We start from the raw sequence: 21,613 nt of genomic DNA, 5'->3' as shown, positions 1-21,613 counted from the left end.
GGAGAGTCTTGGACCAGAGGGCATAGCTTCAGAATAAAAGGACATCTCTTGAGAACAAAGATGAGGAATCTGTGGAATTCATTGCCACAGTCAGCTGTGGGGGCCAAGTGAATGGGTATATTTAAAGTAGAGGATGATAGTTTCATGATTAGGAAGTATGCCAAAGGTTATGGGGAGAAGGCAGGAGAATAGGATTGAGAGGAAAATACACCAGTCATAATTTGAAAGACAGAGCAGACCCAATGGCCCGAATGATCCAATTCTGCTCTATGGTCTTTATAACACATTTCATCTGGGGAGCTGACCGTTCAAAAGGGATGAACATTGAATTTTCTCATTTTGGCAATTTATCTCCACCCAATATTCCTTTCCCACTACCATTAGTCTATCCAGGGCATCACTCTATTTTTTTTACCTTTTCCACCCATCCAAGATTCATCACCCCCTGCCATCTCTATCCACCTGTCAATTACCTACTTCTATCTGGGTATTTTGCGCCTTGGTTCAACTTTCCCATCTGCCAATCATCTCTCCCTTATCTAGTTCCACCTATTTCCTACAACTTCTATCTCACTACTCCCTCTTACTCCTATATACTGGTTATCCCTCTGCACTCTCAGTCCTGATGCAGAATCTCAACTCAAAGCACTGAATATTTCTGCCTCCACAGAATGCTTGATCCACCTTGTTTCTCCTGCAGTTTGTTTTTTTTTGCTTAAGATTCCAGAATCTTCAGCCACTTATGTCTCCACATGACAGATAGAGATTGAGTGTCTGAGGAAACGATGCAAATGTGTTCATCCTGCTGCTCTTCTTTCTACAATCTCAAATGTCTTATCCTGACAACTTCTACAAATAATATTAGTTTAAGAGAATTACATTATAGCTGAATAGAATGCTAACAAATTTAAAATAAATAATTTTACTGCAATGTATGGAAAAATATGAAACTACATGAAAAGATTAACACAAGTTTGTAATCTCAACTTTAAGTAACTCCTCTCAAATTCCTGGAATATCTAATTTTTTTTTAATAAGAGTTGCAAAATTGTCACATCTATAACTAATTGAACAAATTATTGGAGTTATGATTGCAGCATTACTCATTGTTGAAGACACAAGTCCGGAGAATTTTTGATGTAAGTTTATAAAGATAATTTCCTCAGTGTTTGCCATGGGTTTGATTGGAAACATGATTAACTCTCAAATGCCATATGGAAATACAAGAGGTATTTGAGCAATAGCTTTCACGTGGTCAAGGTGATGAGGGACAGCACAAGATGGCACTTACCCTTGCCAGAGAACATCATCATTAGCTAAGTCCTGCCAGACACATGAAGCCAAGCAGAGGTCAGTTGCGTTCAAATATGAAAGAATGGTTAAGCTTAGCTCCGGGGGCAATAGTTCCAGATCTGGAAACCCGTGCTCTGCTTTTGATCTGCCAACTCTCAGGATGTGATAGATATCAATCCCAACCTCGACCTGCTTCCGATTTACTGCATCATGCCTCCTGTCATGTTCTACAAGGTAGTAACCTTCTTCACTGTATCTTTGGTGCTGTAGTTGTTGGTTTCTTGCAACCCTCCACAGTACTTGCCCCATCTGAATAAAATGAAAGAAATGGAACACAGTTTGCAAAAAACTGAGAATGAACAAGAAATTGTATGGGGTAGTAAGTGACAGTGGGAGAAGGATTTTCAAGGAGGTAATTTAACAAAGACGTACATGGTGTAATCAAGCGGAGTGTAACGTTCAACTTTCTACCAACGTTACATAAACACAGCAGAATTAGAAAGTGGGCGACTTCTAAATTACAAAACTACAAATTAAGATCCATCACAATGAAATGCCCTTCACATCAGGAATAATGTCATCATTTAAATAAATAAAGGTCTTGGTCCATCATGATTAATAGCAATCTAATTATTCATACAAATAAAAATAAAGGGTTCCTACCCAATGCCTGGAAAATAAATGCACTTATAGAGGAAATTAGAGCCAAGCATTATGAGAAATTATCCTCCCTGCAGATGGATATTCCATAATGCTTGCCAAGACTCGTATTTTTAAGTAAGTATCCAATCTGGCTTCAGATTATTCTACATTCTTTGCAAGACCATGGTCTCTGATGAAATATTGGATACATAGACAGATGGAGTAAGCTTCCATAATGGTGGAGACCAAAAACACAGGAGTTAACAGCACCACAATCTGTCATAAAGTCAAGAGTCACGCAACCTAAAAACAAGCTCTTCAACCCAATTTGCCTTAACCAAACAGTGCCCCACCCACACTTGTCCCACCTGTTTGTGTTTGGCCCATGTCCCTCTAAACATATCCTATCCAAAAATCCATCCAATTGTTTGTTAAATGTTGCAATAGTTCTTGCTGCAACCATCACCTCCGGCAGCCTGTTCTTATACATTCACGGCCCTCTGTAAAAAAAAAGTTACCTTTCAGGCTCCTGTTAAATCTTTTTCCCTCACTTTTTTTAAACCCATGCCCTCTGGCTGTTGATTCTCCTACTTTGAGGATAAAGACTGTGTTTACCAGATTTATTCTGTTCATGATTGATATATCTCTGTGAAAACGGAATGAAGTCTTAGCCTGTTTAACCTCTCCTGAATGCTGAGACCCCCACCTCCCCCCCTCCCCATGAGTTCCTGGCAACATCCTCTTAAATCATGTCAACCAATGGCGACCAAGGAATTTCAGCAGGTCCCCAATGTGTCTTAAGAACACAAGAAATAAGAGTAGCCTGCCCTGCTATTTAATATAAATCACGGCTGATCTATGCTGGCTTCAACTCACTAACGTGCCAGTTACCCATTAACCTCAATCTTTCAGATATTTACTTCTGTCCACCTTAAATAATCTCAATTTACTTGACCTACACTACCCTTGTGAGAAAAGAATTCCAAAGACTCCTATGAGAGAAGAAATTGCTATGCAACCAAATTTTAAAAGAAGAGCTTGCTATTTTTGCATGTCCCCTTGTTCACTGGTTCAATATCTATGTTGTCAAGCTCTCTTTGGATATACATTTCAACAAGGTCGTCACTCATTCTAAGCTCCAAAGAACGCTGACCCAAATAGCCCAGTGAATATAGTCTTTAATCGGTCAATGCTCTCACCTTGGAGATTCACCAGTCTAATTTCCTTTCAACTCTTAGAAACATAGAAACATAGAAGATAGGAGCAGGAGTAGGTCATTCGACCCTTCGAGCCTGCTCCGCCATTCAACGAGATCATGGCTGATCTTAAAGTTCAGTACCCCGTCCCCGCCTTCTCTCCGTAACCTTTAATACCCTTTCTGGGTGACACCCTCCCCCAGTGGGGTAGAAAAGGGGCCTGCATCATAATTTTCCATAAACAATGCTGCATTACCCACATGCCTCAAGAATAGAAAGCTGACACAAGTTATCCTTTTTCACACAAATTTCTGAGTGTATTTTTATTCCTTATGCCAATTTTTATATTTTGGCAGTACAAGTACATGATCCTTTATCCGGACACAAACCCTATATTCTTAAACTCCAAATTCTCAGCAATAAGTCAACATGCTGCTTCTCTTAATATTTCCACCTGCACAGAAATCTTTAAAAAAATACACTGAATAGACATTTTATAAAAATAAATCGCACCAGGAACAGCAACTTTTTCCAATGAGGCCACGTTAATATTTATGATTCAAGGATCTGACCCCTTAAAAATAGCAGTTGAATGATTCCAACAGTTTTGTTTTAATTTCAGGATTTACAATTTTTCTTATTCTGATAATCTCTAGGCATGCTCTTGCCTCTAAGTGGGACCATTTTAGGTGTTTAACCTATCAAGAACTATCATATTAGTCACCCAAACCTTTCACTTTAAGAAAGAAACCATGTCTGTTTATTATTTCTTGATGAGTACAGGTATACCACATTTTACGAATACTTGCTTTATGAAAATTTGCTTTTACGAAGAAACCCGTGTTCACCTTTATGAAAGGATTTGAATGGGTTTTCGCTTTTACAAAAATAGCCTCAAATAATAGTGAATGGTCTTTGCTTTACACCATTACGAAAGGTTTCATAGGAACTCTCCAGTTTCATAAAGCGGGCTATACCCGGACACCATTCCGATACTAGTTTAAAAATTTCTTTGTGGAGCTGGCATGTGCTTAGTGTCATTGCAGACTTTGTGTGCTAGAGAGCCTATTGTAAAGCTGCATATCTGAAGGAGTCTATGATTTGATCTTCTATGCATCCGATTCAGTGCCTAGATATCCTTCATACCTGTTCAAAAATATTAAATCATATCCCAAAAATAAAAGGTTTTATTTATATGCCCTTCTGCAAACTGCACCTCCAAGTCTGATATCATCCAATATCAGGGCAATGAAGAGAACCTTTAACTGCATATCAGCACCTATTATATTACAATTTTTTTTAGAGTGATTTATGAATACATGAAAACCTGTTCAATGCAAATTAAATGATAAGGCAGCCAGTGAGTATGGAAATCAGGCTGTTGAAGGAATCCAGGGGAGAGCCTTATGTTTTTGATAAGTTTGGCCTAGAACTAAGCTAGCTCATGTCAGTCAGACAAGAGACAACCTCAGCAGTAGACTACAACCAGGTACAGGCATAAAGAGCATACTCCAAGCTAATAATGATGAGTTTACCTGTACACAGATACAGTGCAGATATGCACCCAAATTCTCTGCTCTAGCCAAAAGGTACAAAAGATACACCAACTACAAAATTATACATTAAATTACCTAGTACAGAAAGATAAAGATAGATAAATATTCATCGTTACAGTTAATGGAAATGGGATTTCAATAGTACAGGTATTTTGGTGGCCCAAGCTTATGGTTAGGGTAGCAAAGGGAAGTTCAAAACCCTAATAGCTGTTGAACTAAAAAAAGTTCTCGAACATCAAGGTGCTGGACCAGACATGTGCACTTCTTCCTGAAGGTAGCAGTAAGAAGAAGTTGTGATCAGTGTAAATGGTGTCCTTTATGATGCTGACTGCCTTCTTGTGGCAGTACTTCACAAACATGTCTTCAATGGAAGAGAGGTCAGAGCCCACAATGTTGTGTACTTTCTGTGACCTTCCATATTTCTGGGCCTTCAAATGGCCAAACCAGGCCATAATGCAACCAGTCAATGCATCTTCCACAGTATGCCTGCAGGTTTGATAAGAGTATTCAACAACAATGCAAATCTTCTCAGACTTTTTAAAGGAAGTAGAGGCATGGGTGTGCCTTCTTCACAGTTGCCTTGATGCGCTGACTCCAGAAGAGGTCCTCTGATATGTGGACTCCAGGAACTTGAAGTTACTATCGTACTTCTGCACCACCCCATCAAAGAACATAGGTGGATGCTCCCACAGCCTCTCCTTTATGAAATTCACAACAAGGTCCTTGGTCTTGTTGACATAGAAAGCAAGATTGCTGTTCTGACACCAACCAGGTTTTTGCTGCTCATCCTGTATTTCACTTCATTATTTCCGGGTATTCAGCCAATGGTGGTGCTGTCAGCAGATTTATAACCAATAGTTAGCCAAGCAACACAGGATCCTTCTAATCATTAACAGAACAGCAGGGTAGTTGCCCTAACTTTGACGTGATCCACATTAGACTCAACCCCATTAAAATTTCACCTCAAGTGCATCAAAGCTATTAATTTCCACATCATAGTGCAGCCTGTTCAGATTACTTTGAGCATGCTGAACCCAATGATCTACTCTCTACACCTATGACTATGTGGCTTGGCATAATTCAAGTGCCATCTACAAATCTGCCGATGACACCATGGATATTGGCAGAATCGCAGACGGCAATGAGGAAGAGATAGATCAGTTAGTTGAGTGGATTCACAATAACAACCTTAGCAAAACCAAGGGACTGATTGTGGACTCCAGAAGGGAGAAACCAGAAGAACATAAACCTGTCCTCATCGAGGGATCAGTAGTGGGTGTCAATATCTCGGAAGACCTATTGTTGAGCCTTCATGTTGATACAATTATGAAGAAGGCTCGCTAAGTGCTTATACTTTGTTCGGAGTTTCAGGAGATTTGGTATGTCATCAAAGACTTTTGCAAATTTCTACAAGTGGAGAGCATTCTGATTGGTTGCATCTCTGTCTAGTATGGAGTTGCCAATGCACAGGACTGGAAAAGGCTATAGAGAGTTGTGAACTCAGCCAATGCCATCATGGGCATCAGTTTCCACTCCATCAAGGACATCTACAAGAGGCAGTGATTCAAGAAAGCAGCCTCTTTCACCAAAGAAACTCACCACCCAGGACTTGCCCTCTTCTCATTGCTATCATCAGGAAGGAGGTACAGAAGCCTGAAGACGAACACCCAAGGGTACAAAATCACTTTCTTCCCCCTCCGCCATCAGACTTCTGAATGGACAATGAACCACATTTTATAGCAATTTGTGCACCTGTAATGCTGCCACAAAACAACAAATTTCATGATATATTTATGACAATAAATTCTGATTCTAAAGATACTAAATTCGGAATTCAGCAACTATTGTTTATTTATGATCCAGACTACTCTGCAAGTGAAAGCATCTTCTACCCTATTAAATCTTTAGTTTTTCTATAGGTTCAACTCTAAGCCTTTCTTTGAAAAGAGAAAAAAGCTAAATCTGTTCATTCTTTCCTGATGTTAAAAGCCTCAATAGTTGTGGTACAAAATCAGGAATGTTGCTACCAAGAGGAGTAATGGAAATAAACCAAGCCATTCAAGAAGAAACTAGATGAAGTAGATGAGATAAAAACACTTTAGCTGCTTTCACACTTGAGTCCCACTAAATTGGCCATTCAATGTCCCAGGATAGGAAATGGTGGTCTGGCTTTTCACACTAACTGGGACACTGAACATTTTCACACTTGCAAAGAGTCATCCCGGGGGTTAGGACTGTTCTACCTTCTACGCATCATGACGCATTGAGTGATGGTGGACCTGCCCTAAATCCTGATCAATGTATGATCTTATATTTGAACAAAATTAATCACGCCTGATTATAACAGGTTTTATGTACAGAACGGAATGAGCCTTTCAGCCCCTGCTGTTGTGCCAGCTTATATAAACCTTTATAAGGGATCATGGGAAAGTGTTAGCAATAAATAGCAATAGCAAACAAATTTTAAGCAGGGTGGGAAAGTTCGTAACGCTATCACACAATTTAAACAGCATGGGAATGTTGGTAGTGCTATCGCACACAATATAGAAATACTGTGGGGGGAAAGTGATAGAGGATCTGCCCTCCCAGAATGCCATGCGGCAGAGAAAGGGTTGTATGCACAGCTGCATGCACGATGCACTCATAGAGGGGTTTCTCTGCTGCACAGCATTCTGGGAAATCAGGTCTGCTGCTGCTTCCCCCCCCCCCCAAAGTCTTTATAAATTGTGCACTATAGCACTACCAACTTCCCCATACTAATTAAAAATTGTCTGCTATTGCTATTTATTTCCTCTCTCTCCCACCGCGTCTTTCCCACGGCAAAGTTTGTACTTTCATTTTAATCCTTTCTTCCTTCACATACCTGCATTCACGCAAAAACAAGTAATTTAAATCCCACAATGCAATTGCTTATTCTACACTTGCCTGCTTGCAACGCTGGTATCTGTGGACGCCAGAGGTTGTACTAGGGGTTGAGGCCATCAATCCCCAGAGTTGACTTCACCTCCCGCTGGTGTTGAGACAGTTTTCCTTTCATACTAGACACTTTAAAGGCCGATTGGCCATTAATTTCTGGGACCACTTTCAAGTGTGAAAGGGGCTTATGAGAGGGCAAGGTCATTCCGGTTTACTCCTGCTCTTGCAAACAACTGGCAAAGATTTGATAATTTAACATGGAGACCAAAAGCATGGTTTAAACCAAAGGTTGTGTAAGATTCTGACTGAAATTATTTTACTTGAAACTATTGATACCATTATAGTATAAATTTGAAATCTTTGTCACGTTCAAGCCTTACTCTTCCATACTTATACAAAAAAAAGATGGTTTTGCATGGATTTTTTTGCAAGTAATCACAACTAATTTTGTAAGGAAGCCCAACACCACAAGGTTAAGGTCAATTCCTTTGCAAAAGCAAGTCGAGCATTAATTAAGGATACATTTGTCTGGAGCTATGAATAATATTAAATGAGGAACAATTTGCTGGAGCTATGCCAAACACTAGCAGCTTAATGTTAACAATAACAAATAACAATGTTAGGCAGTCATAATGAATTATTTCTTCCAGCTTTACTTTGCTATCTGAAATGCCAAGTTTATTAGGGCAGCAGCTTGTAGCTACTGCACCTTTGCTCACTGTTTATAGTTTAGTGGCCCACAATACATCATAGAGGAGAGGCTAATAAATGATAACTTCACTTTCCAAATTAATTTTTTTCTTCCAACACGACACATTTTGTACTGAACACTAATATTTCCATAAACACAAATGGATGCCAAACAGTGGAAAGCTCCCTCCACTAATCATTCTAGACATTCAGGTCTTCGGAAAGAGAGAGCTCAAAGTTTATGGAAATAACTTATCTGGCTCATGAAGGAGGCAGAGCTAAAAGCCAAATTAACAAATCGTACAGTGCTGTATGCATCCTGAGCTGGGAGATTGATGAATAACTATTCAGACAGAACATAAATTAAAGCACAAAACATTTCAGTGTGGCTATAAAAATACACAAAGGACTGAAAAGCTTAAAATGGAAAATTGCCATCAAACTCGGACAATAAACAGAAGAGTTTATAATGATCGCCATCTTTACCCAGCTGAACTACAGATAGAGAAATCTGCATTAGGTACATATAGCTGAGCAAATTAGTTAGTTACAGAATCAAAAGGAGTGCCTAGAGGTTTTGGCGGAGAAAGGAATTGGGATGCAGGGTTGGAGATTGCAGTAGTGAAATGAGAGCATCTGATCTTTGCCTCAAACATCCACTGCTTACACAAGTCTCAAATTGCATGGATTCTTCTGGGCACAGTCCTCTGATGGGATGCAAATTCACACCCAGACACATGGTTTTACAACAAAAGCATGTTGAAAACAAATAATTGGTCTGATAAAATGATGGTGGGAATAGTATTCCTTATTGATAAATAATTGTTCTGGCTACTGAATTTGAAAACACATTACTATTTCCCTACGGCGGCACAGTTAGCACAGCGGTTAGCGTAATGCTGTTATAGCACCAGTGACCCAGGTTCGAATCCAGCGCTGTTTGTAAGGAGTTTGTATGTTCTCCTGATACAGGTCTGTGTAGCTTTCCTTTGGATGTTCCGGTTTCTTCAGACTCTCCAAAATGTGTGGGGGTTGTGGGTTAATTGGGATATTTGGGTCGCTGGAGCTCGTGGGCTGAAAGAGCCTTTTACCAGGTTTAAATTAAATTTGCGTTTATTGACATGAACATGTGTCACAAATTTTGTTGTTTTGCGGCAGCAGTGTTGTGTAGAACAAAGTGCAAAATTAAGATAAGTTATAATTCTGTAAATATAAGATCTAAAAATAAATAAATAGCACTCCTGATTGTCCATTCAGAAATCTGATTGCTGAAGGGAAGAAGCTATTTTTGTAACATTGAATTTTCAGGCTCCTTGTATGTGTGTCGTGGTTGCGTACTTGCCTTCCTCGGGAGAGGTGCCGGACACCGTTGATGATGTAAACGATGCGACATGTGGGTGTGTTAAGCGTAAGTATATGGGTGATGAATCTCAGATGCAGGAGAAGAGTGAGAATGTTAGGATCACCCATGTGGCAGTGAGCCAATGAGAAAGAGAGGAGTTCAGCTGGGTGTTGTTGGGGAGTTTAAGAATGTAATATTGTATCTAGTGGATAATAAAAGAAAGTTAACTTCCTGGTGTGCTAATTTAATTTCTTCAGATTTACATTTTCAATGCTTTAAAGAAGTAGGTTCTTTTTTACATTTGACTTGGGAACGTGATAAGGTTACATTTTTTTGGATACGACTTAAGGAATTTTTAGAGAGACTTTTAAAGATTCAATTGCCAATGGATCCAACATTATTTTTATTAGGTAATGAAAAATGTTGAGTTTGACTTTGAGGTTTTTAAGGTTGGCATTGGTTATAGCAAGAAAATGTATAGCTATTACTTGGAAAAATGAGATTGAGTTGGGATTACAGAGATGGCATATGGAATTCAGGCCATGTCTTCCACTGGGGAAAAAAGGTATAATTTACGTGATAATTATCTTTTTTTTCAAACGTGTGGAGCCCTTATTTGGATTATATCGGGTTAAAATGTTGAGTTCCCTGGTGCACGTTGCGGTGGTGTTGCTTTGATCCATGCCAGTTTATTGTGTTTTTGATGGTTTAAATCTCCTGTTTCTTCCTTCTTTCTTTGGGTTTTTTTTAGGGGGAAGGAGGGTTTTCATTTGTCTTCAAATTTAAAAAAGACTTTGTGGTGGTGCTGAAGAAACGAGTGAGTGGATTCTTTGTTTGTAAGTAGTGGTAAATCAGTGCCACTTACACCTCCTTCATCATGACAGCAGTGAGAAGAGGGCATAGCCTAGGCCATGAGAGTCCACGATGATAGAAGCTGCTACCTTGAGGCTCTGCCTCTTAATGATGTCCTCAACTGAAGGCCAATAGCCACGATGGTGCTGGCCGAGTTTATAACCATCTGAGGAGATCTCTCGAGGAGATTGTCCTACAGTACTAGTCTGGTGATCTGCTCTGAAGAGTTGGCTTAACATTGCACTTACTGTTCTGCCACAGATTCCCTCAATGTGCAAACATTTGTGTACCTTGATTGTGCAAGTAAGAACCCTTCTCAATGCAATAGGTTATCAATTAGTTTATCTTATTTTTCTTGGTTTGATGCACATTGAAAAATATGCAAACCAAAATGTTCAATTAAGAATCATTAATTGTTGGACCAAAAATCTTCCAGAAGGGTCAAGCTTGGGTCCTTTTAACTCATATCAGAGTCCAAGATGCCGACTCATTTCTGCTTGGATTCCAGAGGCACTGGCACATTTGGTAGAGGGATTAGGCTATAGAAAAATTCAGGATGACAGATGGTGGGGTCAGAATGATACAGCAGGTTATAAACTTGACTTGGAAAAACCCCAGACCTGTACCATACATGGAAGAGAATTTAGAGAATGCCAAGTGATAGGTTAATGAAGCCCATCTTTCCTGCAATTCCACAAATATGGGTACTGTACACAGACAAATGTCACATCTCATTAACCCAAATAAAAATAAAACAACAGGCAGGATCTGCTGGAGAAAAGTGAAAAGAAGTAATATTTGTTAAAACAATCAACTTGGGAATTAAACATTTCAATTGTATACACCAGAAAAAAAAGTCAAATTTATATTTACACTAAGGCAAAAGTACATTGGCAAGGGAAACAGAGGTGTGGGTTATTTTTTGACAATGAAACTCAAACAAAAGTTTGGCTCTACAATTAACTGGGTTGTCCCCAACCTTACTTGAATACCTGGAGAGGAAAATGATGCATTTCTTGGCATGAATACCCACAGGTGATGGGAAGCAACAGATAAATCTCAGAGCAAAACCTTTTTAAACAAACTAATTCATATTATGTTGAGGTCTTTCAAGGAGAATCTATTAATGCATAATACAATGTTTCTCGGCAAGAATGAGTTGGAGGCTTGGTATGCTATCAGAAATCAAATTTCTACAGATGTGTGGTGAAAGATGAACTGACTGGCTGCATTACAGTCTGGTACGGGACATCAATAGCAGAGATTTCAGATTTATTGTCAGAGTGCATACATGAATCACATACTGCTCCAAGATTCTTTCTCCTGCTGTTAAGGCCAAATTAGCACTTATTGGTAGAGCAAAAAGACTACACAGTGTATACATGTAAACAAATAAAGAATGTAATGAATGAATTTGTCATTGAGGAGTCTGATGGTGGAGGGGGAGCAGCTGTTCATGAACCTGGTGGTGAGTCTTGAGGCTCCTACATCTCTTTCCTGATAGCAGCAGTGAGAACGGAGTGTGAGATGGGTGGTGTGGATCCTTGATGATTGCTGTTGCTCTCTGACAGCAGCATTTCTTTATTTGTTCACATTTCTTTTTTTTTTAAACATGTGTACATTGTGGACAGTTTTTTTTTGCATTACCAATAAGTGGCCTTGCCCGCAGGAAAAAGAATCTCTGGATTGTATGTGATGTCATGTATGTACTCTGATAATCAATCTGAAATTTGAAATCTGAGATCAATACAAGAACAAATACTCTTTGAGCAGGTGTAAAAGTGGACAGACCATTTCTCTGATATATTCTTTCATATTTTAAAAACAGCCATTAGAAATGGTTCCCTGGCCACATGCACGCCAAGTGCACGCAAAGCTCCATTGCCAAAATTTAGAAGTAAACTTGAAAACCACACAAATTCTGCTGAAGTGTACACTTTGCAGAAGGGAACAAGGACAAATTTCTACTCCACGGCCATTTTCAAATACAAGTACTTCTATTAGATTATACCATCATTTTGCCTCACAGTACATTTCCTTTGGCTTACTTAAAAAAAAAACTTTCATTAGGATGATATTCCTGTCTTTGGTTAAAATTTTTAAGGTCAAAACACTTTTTCACCATTGCTTATTAATGGGCTGATGAAGCCAAGGTGATTTATCATGGGAGAATAACAAATGAATGTCCAAAAGCAAAAAGGCATAAATTCTGGATGGCCACCTGGAGCAGATGGAGTGGCTTTGAAATTTATTTACGTACCTTTGACACTATAATTGTCTTTTAAGTCTTTGCTGGTTCACAATCTGACCCACTTTGAACAGATTTTGCCCTTTACTTGCACATTAAGGGCAACAAAGTTGCCAATTAAACAATAAACCAAGTTTTCTCATGTGGAGGAAATCTATACAGTCAAAAGCCCTTTTATTACTGCAAAGCCACAGTATTCATGTGGACATAACCTGTTTTAGGAAGGCAGCTTGCATGTTCACACAGAACTGAAAAAATCCGGCTCCATGGGTCAATTACGCTCCATCGCTGAGCCTACCTACTGAGGTGGATTGAAGATGGGCAAGTCGAGACCCCCCCTACCCTCCACCTTGTGATTCTTTCACACAGTCCTCAAAAGGCAGATAAAACCTGGCTTTCAAGCTCTGTGTAAAAGGGGCTGAAGAGAAACATGGAGGATCCACAGAAATCAGGATCAAACCTGGGACACAGCAGCTCTACTTGCTGCACCACATGTTACCTGGTTCTTTTGCACCGTTAATGCCAAAGAACGACACCCAAGGACCCTTTTAAGACTTCAAATCCACAGTATCTCTGTAGACACAACTCGACTTGGGAAGCCGGCTTGTGTGTTCTGTTAGGTCTGCTTTGTTCATGAATGAGTGAGACAAACACCAGACTGAGTCGAAATCAGGGTTCTTTGTTCTTTATTACCGGATTGTAACACTTGCGACTAACAATGTTAGTCGGAGAATGCATTCTGACGTTATCAGCAAAATGGTGATTTTTTATACCCTTGGATACATGCTTAGAACATCATCATATCATTACTTGTCCAATGACTAAAACTGTTGCTATCCTTTCCCTGCTAGCTTCCTGCCTCTCAATCCATCAATGTCTTTCTTATCTTGTAAGTACAAGGATGCATTCACATCTTGTTACAGCCCTGTACAGGGTAACTCCTTACACATTCCCATCTCATGATGTTTTACCTAACAGGAGTACAAGGACACCTCCCCTTCTTGTTACAGCCCTGTACAGGGTAACTCCTTACACATTCCCATCTCATGATGTTTTACCTTACAGTTCACACTGGGCACAAAAAAGTCAGCTTCATGAGATATTTCACATGCAAGCCAGATTCCTGAAGCAAAGGAGACAGGATGTTTATTGCATCAACATCGGCACCAACTGTGACACAAAACGTACACGCCCAGAAGTGTCACTGCTGCACACTTAAAATGGCGGTGGAACAACAGATGCTACAATTTTGAATTTCCTGCACTTTTGCCAGGCTGAAGATGTTATCATGATGTCATCAGCCCTTCCCGTTTCGATCCGGCAAGACAGGTGTACCATTTTAGATTTGTCACCAAGCACTACGCTCCATCATTGGTAGTATCCCTCTTGACAGATTGAAGCCGGGTAAGTTTGGACTCCCCCCACCACCCCCGCCCCATGCGTCTTTGATGTTTATTTTTAATTACAAGAGCTCAAAGGCAGAGAAAATCCAGTTTAGATGCTCTGTGTAAAAGGTCCACGAGGCACCCATGGAGGCAGGTCACGACTACCTCCTGGAAGGAACAGAAAGATCTCTTCATAACCAACAAGAAATTAAAAGAAGTTAAATAAAAAATGCACAGTAGATGGCATCATCACCAAAATCCTTCAATCACAAACTTTCAATCACATCTTCCACATTTGGGAAGATGTGTTCCACAGTATCACAGATTTTATGCAATGGTGACCAGTTCAAACGCGATCATGGAGGGGTTGCTCTGTTGTCTGTCACAAGAAAAATGTTTAGGGTCTCTTTACTTTCTAACAAGCAGCTCTCCAAATCAAAAATGTTGATCTGGGGAACTGGATATGCCTTTCACCACACATCTTCCTAAATGGAGAATGAAGAAAGCAGTTTCAGCCATTATACATTGCCTTTGTCAACCTCAAAGTCTTCAATTTGACCAAATTAGTATGCCCTTCTCAAAATTTATCTGCTCGCATAACTTATGTGAAGGACATACCAATTTGGTATTTGTGCTTGGTTCATGACCATACAAGACTGGACATTAATCAAGGGATCTATAACAGGAATCAACAATAAACAAGGCTGTGCAACATATTCCAGACCAGAGCAGACAATGGGATGATTACCAAGATATTATTTATAATTTGTTCTCAATGCTTTGCAATGAGGCTAACTTCACAAAAGTCAACAAAAAACCTTGTCAAAACAAAATACAGCATTGCTCTGATAGCTGCTCAGTTGATGTTGGACTCATCAACACGTGACTCATCTGTAAAAACCACTGGAGACAAGCATCTACCCTCCATGGGGATTGCCTGTAGGATTTAGTAAATATTAGAAACTCTCGATAGCATTTGCGAAAGAGTCTCCGACACAGAATTATAAAATGCCACAATATAGCATTTGATTTGGTGAAATGTAACTGTGACGGAGGTTCCTGAACCAGGTCAGCTCCTTTTTTGGCATTTCCTTTTGCGGAAGCTAATATGAGTATACACCGCTTTACAAAACTAGAGCGTTCCTATGAAACCTTTCATCAACCAAAATGGCATTAATCAAAGACCATTCACTGTTATTGGAGGCTATTTTCGTAAAAGCGAAAACCCATTCAAATCCTTTCGTAAAAGCGAATTTTCATAGTTTGAATATTCATAAAGTGGGGTATACTTGTAATAACTTAATTTGCTTCCATTACCCAAGTTCATACATCACCCCACTGTATGAACACATGTGCGTAACTTTTTTTTTAAAATCCACGTTCCCCCATCCTTTAAAATTTAAAACAGAAATAGCAAGAAAACCAATTTAAATTGAATTAAGTTAGACATACAACATGGTAAAAGGTCCATCTGGACCATGAGCCCGTGCTCACCAAATACACCAATTAACTTACTATCCTTGTACGTTTTTGAAGGGTGGTTAAAAATGAACAAACTCTTTACAGATTCGAACCCAGGTTGTTGGTTTGTAAGGTTTAATGCAAGGTTAAGAGTAACATGAAGCAAATTTAAAAAAGCAACTTAAAACAGCATAAAGGCCTTGTTTTGCGTTGTTTGTGGAAGATTAAAGGTTGACCAAAACAGCACATGAAAAAATATACAAACTATACAGACAACACTGGAATGTACTCCATGTAAAAGTAAGTTCAAAGCCAAGTAAGTAATAGCCTAAGATAAGGTTGATTTGGGATGGTCATGGTATTTTTCAACAGAATTTGCAAGTGCCCCTAATGAAACCAAACAGTATGATCAACATCTTGGTACATTTGCAGAATTCAAGGCCAATGTATTTGAAATGGTTTCATAGCGAATAGCGGGCATTTTGAGTTGGCAGTGACTAATTTTTTTTTAAAAGAAGATTTTGCTCCAATTGAAATACAAAGAGGACTTTCTCAGCTCCCCTCCTCCCTCCCAATAATCACAGTTCCTTAACTGTTCCAGAAACAAGACTACACTGGGCAGAAAAACTTCAAAATGATACCATTTACAAAGCAAAGGAGGAACAGAGAACCCAACTTCATGGTGGGATCATTTGTTGTAATAACTGCTGCAATAATGCAAGTGAAAAGGCAAAAATAAAAATACCTTTAAATGCAAGAAATGAGCCAAAATAGAAAATGCTAAAAACACCAAGGAGCATCAGGGTTGGGAAATAAATAGCTTCACATGCTGGATCTCAACTATTTAATATCCCAAAACATCAAATTCAGGTCTCTAATAACCAACTTGCTGGACATTTTCAGCATGGTTTCTACAAGTGGGTGCACGTAGCTTCTAAAGCACATGATTTATGCAACAAAAGTCTGCCATTCAAACAGGCAGAGTAATGAAAATGTCCTGGATTTTTTTAAAATGGACATTGAAACAATGACTAAAAGTGGCTCTGAGAACTTCAAGGCTTTTTTTTCCCTCCTACTTTTTCGAGCAGCTTTTTGCCTAGCGTGATACCATTGTAAACAGCAATATCAGGAAAAAAAACTGGCCTGCAATACAAAACAACACACCAAGCATGTTGGTAATTTCATTATTACTGCATCATGAATCAAACAATAACCCACTGCAGTTCTTTAACAAGCTACTTCTATCCCATGAGACAACAAAATTATAATAATAAGACACATCTGGAAAGGGCACAAGTTCATCAACAATAGAAAGCTCCTGTGCCTCATTCTTTCTAAATGTTATGACCTTATGTTGATTTTAAAACTTGCAGATTAATTAAAGTTGTTGTTGATTGTTTTGCTATTCCTGTGTGGAATAGTTGTTCTGCCTCAGCTAGTGTCATTTGAATAGTGTATTTCGTTGACACCACAAAGGGAAATAAATCTTGCAGCCTTAACAATGCGGTCATGATTTAAGTGCTCAAATGCACACATTGAAATTTGTGTTTTCCTCCTTCAAGAGAGTTCATTTATATCTGTCAGAATAAACTGCAATAATTTGAAGTTTGCAGCATGCATTACTGCAGGGCTTCCCAAGCGTTTTAGCTTGCAGAACCCTTTTGGAGAGCACTTGGAAATCGTGGAACCCCAATCGTCAATTACAGTGTAAAAGATCTGGTATATACACAAAGCATCGTAAGAAAGTAAACAAACTCACCATTCTCCACCTTGAAATCATTTATTGCCTCTCATTTATATTTACTGGAATGAATGGAATTGTTTCTTGTCCTCACAGATCCTCTTAATGTTGGGCAAAAATATTAGATAACGGAATCCTTATGGCAGGAGCTGTTTAAACCTTAAACCTAATTTTGGTGATGGACATTTTAGCAAAAAGACTTTTGTAGCCCTGTGTTTATTTTAGCACTCACAGTTTGGCACTGGCCCTGCAATTTTCAATAAATGTAATAAATATTAATCATTGATTAAAATTGTTTCTTGGCGATAACAGTTAGGCTACAACAATTTATTAATTTATTATACTTATTATGAAGCTAGGAATGGTGCTTCGGGTTGTCTGCGGGACCCTGAATTCAGGACAGCGGCTGGCACTCTATCACATCAAGCTGACCAACACGGCACTAGAGGTGCTAGAGGCTTAAACAACAACTGAGTCAATGAGTCAACGGGACCAGGGGATAGTGGGAAACCGGGTGGAGGGTGACAGAGGGGGACCAGGAGCAGAGGGTGATTAGGGATAACGAGGGTATCGATGTCTAGTCCATGGTCCTGGGACAACCTGCCTCTGCTACCCTGAATGGGCTCAGCAACAGGTTCTCTCTCACTGTCCGCTGCTTACTCACTGCCAAGCACTGGTAAGCTTCCAGCACCGTAGTGCCATGTCAGTCAGCTTGACATGATAGAGCGACAGCCTCTGTCCCGAGGGAAGAGACCCACACAACAGCCCGAAGTGCCGCTCCTTGCTTCATAATAAGTACAATAAGTGAATAAATTGTTGTAGCCTCACTGTTAGCACCAAATTGTCCAGTGCCAAACTGTGCGTGGCAAATTGTCCAATGCCAAATTGTGGAAGCCAAAATGTCCTAGACCCTTATTCTGTCTCCTATGTTCTTTTATAAGCCATGATTCTTAATACGGGCATATCCTTCAGTTTAAAATTTAAAATATGGTCAGCCCCGCGCCAAAAAAATAAATCGGAGTCTCAATGATGAAAATGGCATCTTGAGGCCTGATCTTTGAGCTGCTGACGTCAGGCCTCAAGTTTTGTTTTGTTAGCACTGGGGCAACTGCTTCATGCCATCACTGCAACACAGTGATTTAACCATTATGGAATCCAGTTTGGTACACATGGTATTACTGTAATAAATGCAATTTCATAATTTCTGGTGTGCATGACCAATATAATATTCCATTGAAAGTATGATATATTCCTAGAGATCTGGGGTATTTCAGAGTTTGATACAATATTATTCCAAGCCATTCCATTTTGGATTTCAAAAATATAAATTACAGATTTTCAATTAGTGGAAATAATATCTGATAAAGAAAATTTGATGCTTAATGTACTTTTAACACTCCAGCAGGGAAGAAATGCAATAAAGCCTAAATTATTACAATAAAGCCTAAATTGTACAAGAAGGACTGATCCCAAATTTATTGATTTTTTTTAAACTTCAATGCTTTAGGTCTGGGAAGTTGACCTGCTGTTTGCTCACCAACAGAACTGTCTCACGGACCTGTTCTGGAACTCAACCCTCTCATTCATCATCTGAAATTCTTCAATAAAATGACTCCAATTAATTTTCCTTTCCTTTTGGCCAATGTCAAAGACCAAACAATGAACAGGAAAAGAAATAGTACAAGAAGAAGTTAGGTTATTAGAATTCAGACGGAAGGAGAATATGGACAGGCACATCAACGAAAATAGAGAAAGCAGCAATGTTGTAGTAATAAGACAGATCTCTGGTCCATTTCAACAATCCAATACTATGAGAATTATGCAGGAAAATTTAGACTGCCATGATCTCACTAGATGGTGGAAGAGACTCTAGAGGCTACACAACCCTGTCTTTCTCAAATCTATTAAAATAGGAATGACCAGATAGTATTGCAGTCAGATAAATATTATATTAAATATCAGGATCTTTCATGTACACCAGACAGAGCATTTAGGGTGGCACAGCTAGCACAATGCCATTACAGCGCCACTAAGGAATTTGTATGTTCTCCCTGTGTCTGGATAGTGCTCCGGTATCCCATCCTTCCCCCCCCCCCCCCCAACTTCAAAACGTTGCAAAGTTGTAGGTAAATTGGGTGTAATTGGGAGGCACAGGCTTGTGGGCTGGATGAGTCTGCAACCATGCTGCATGTCAAAATAAAAATTTATCTCTGGTTTAAAATTCTCAAATAAAAGCCTGGCCAACAAAAAAAGGTTCATTCACATCACAGTGAAATATAACTGTGTGCGTATATTTTATTTCTTCAATCTGAGGCGCCTGCAAGCTCACACTAAGACACAAGAGCAACTTGTCCGTGAACTACTTACTCTTTGCAGACGATGCCGCTTTCGTTGCCCATTCAGAGCCAGCTCTTCAGCGCTTGACGTCCTGTTTTGCGGAAACTGCCAAAATGTTTGGCCTGGAAGTCAGCCTGAAGAAAACTGAGGTCCTCTATCAGCCAGCTCCCCACCATGACTACCAGCCCCCCCACATCTCCATCGGGCACACAAAACTCAAAACGGTCAACCAGTTTATCTATCTCGGCTGCACCATTTCATCGGATGCAAGAATCGACAACGAGATAGACAACAGACTCGCCAAGGCAAATAGCGCCTTTGGAAGACTACACAAAAGAGTCTGGAAAAACAACCAACTGAAAAACCTCGCAAAGATTAGCATATACAGAGCCGCTGTCATACCCACACTCCTGTTCGGCTCCGAATCATGGGTCCTCTACCGGCATCACCTACGGCTCCTAGAACGCTTCCACCAACGTTGTCTCCGCTCCATCCTCAACATTCATTGGAGCGACTTCATCCCTAACATCGAAGTACTCGAGATGGCAGAGGCCGACAGCATTGAATCCACGCTGCTGAAGATCCAACTGCGCTGGGTAGGTCACGTCTCCAGAATGGAGGACCATCGCCTTCTCAAGATCGTGTTATATGGCGAGCTCTCCACTGGCCATCATGTCAGAGGTGCACCAAAGAAGAGGTACAAGGACTGCCTAAAGAAATTTTTTGGTGCCTGCCACATTGACCACCGCCAGTGGGCTGATATCGCCTCAAACCGTGCATCTTGGCACTTCACAGTTCGGCGGGCAGCAACCTCCTTTGAAGAAGACCGCAGAGCCCACCTCACTGACAAAAGACAAAGGAGGAAAAACCCAACACCCAACCCCAACCCACCAATTTTCCGCTGCAACCGTGTCTGCCTGTCCCGCATCGGACTTGTCAGCCACAAACGAGCCTGCAGCTGACGTGGACATTTACCCCTCCATAAATCTTCGTCCGCGAAGCCAAGCCAAAGAAAAGATTAAAAACACACACAATTTTTTGGCAACTTTTAGTGTTAAATTTGGAGGGGGTGAACTATTACATGCATGCTGCTTTTGATCGCGTTAAGTACCTTTGTCACTCGGGACTTTGAGAGCTTGGATGGACAGGTGTGTGGCCGTAACCAGGTAGTGGCTGGGGCCAAAAATAGGAGGGGGTAAGTTAGACTTTGACACGCAACATATGGAGAATACCACGTTTTGGGGAAGAGGTCGATTTTTACACGTCTTCGACTTTTACACACGCATATCTGGTAGCTTAAATTATGCAAGCCTGGAGTGAGGTGGGATTTCACCTCCCCCTACCCCCCTGCATCAACTCTGAGCTTCTGAATCATTTATTAGGATACAACAATATAATGTTAAAGATCATTACTGCAGGCTTGAAAGGTTTACCCGAATACATTGCAATCTTTTGGAAATAAAAAAGGGAAATGAAGAACTGACTCACAATTTCAGACTTGTTTCGTGCGCACCACAGGAGTGCAGTAATCATATGTTTTAAGGAAGGTCCACAAATGTCCTGTCCATGGTGATAGAGGTTGATTTTCAGAGAATACAAAATATCCACTTAGAAGTTTATTTTCCCCAAAAGAGAAGATTGCACAATAACTCATTGTACAAGGAAATGTTAAAGAATTTTTTTCAAGCCTTCGAGAATTGCATCAATTTGAACCTGAAAATTATCTTCTGATACAGGTAGCAAGTCACATTTCAGCTTAGCAACACATCTGCATTCTTAATTCACAAATTGGTATCACTACATCTGCTAAGAATTTCCACATAGCACCTCATCACCATCATGTACTCCTGCCTGGGAAGCCAATTAGAGAATGTCAGGCCTTACTGAATAGCAGGTTCAAAGTACAAATACCACTAATAGGGCTGCAATAGTCTTGAAGCCTCAAGGCTTCGGT

The 21,613-nt window shown here is 39.9% G+C and overlaps 1 protein-coding gene across 10 annotated transcripts in view; it reads right to left on the bottom strand.

Annotated features, from left to right (window-relative positions):
* fbxo8 (F-box protein 8) overlaps positions 1–21,613 on the bottom strand; it is a 166,461-nt gene that overhangs the window by 46,411 nt on the left and 98,437 nt on the right. For all 10 annotated transcript variants that reach the window (XM_069941069.1, XM_069941079.1, XM_069941063.1 and 7 more), the window contains one exon: positions 1,292–1,602. In XM_069941069.1, coding sequence (XP_069797170.1) covers positions 1,292–1,602 — 311 coding nt within the window. The remainder of the gene's footprint in view (positions 1–1,291; positions 1,603–21,613) is intronic.

This window comes from Narcine bancroftii, chromosome 1 (assembly GCF_036971445.1).
Source record: "Narcine bancroftii isolate sNarBan1 chromosome 1, sNarBan1.hap1, whole genome shotgun sequence".
NCBI classification, from domain to species: Eukaryota; Metazoa; Chordata; class Chondrichthyes; order Torpediniformes; family Narcinidae; genus Narcine; species Narcine bancroftii.
Note: the sequence above shows the minus strand (reverse complement) of the source record. Positions and strands in the feature narration are given on the sequence as shown.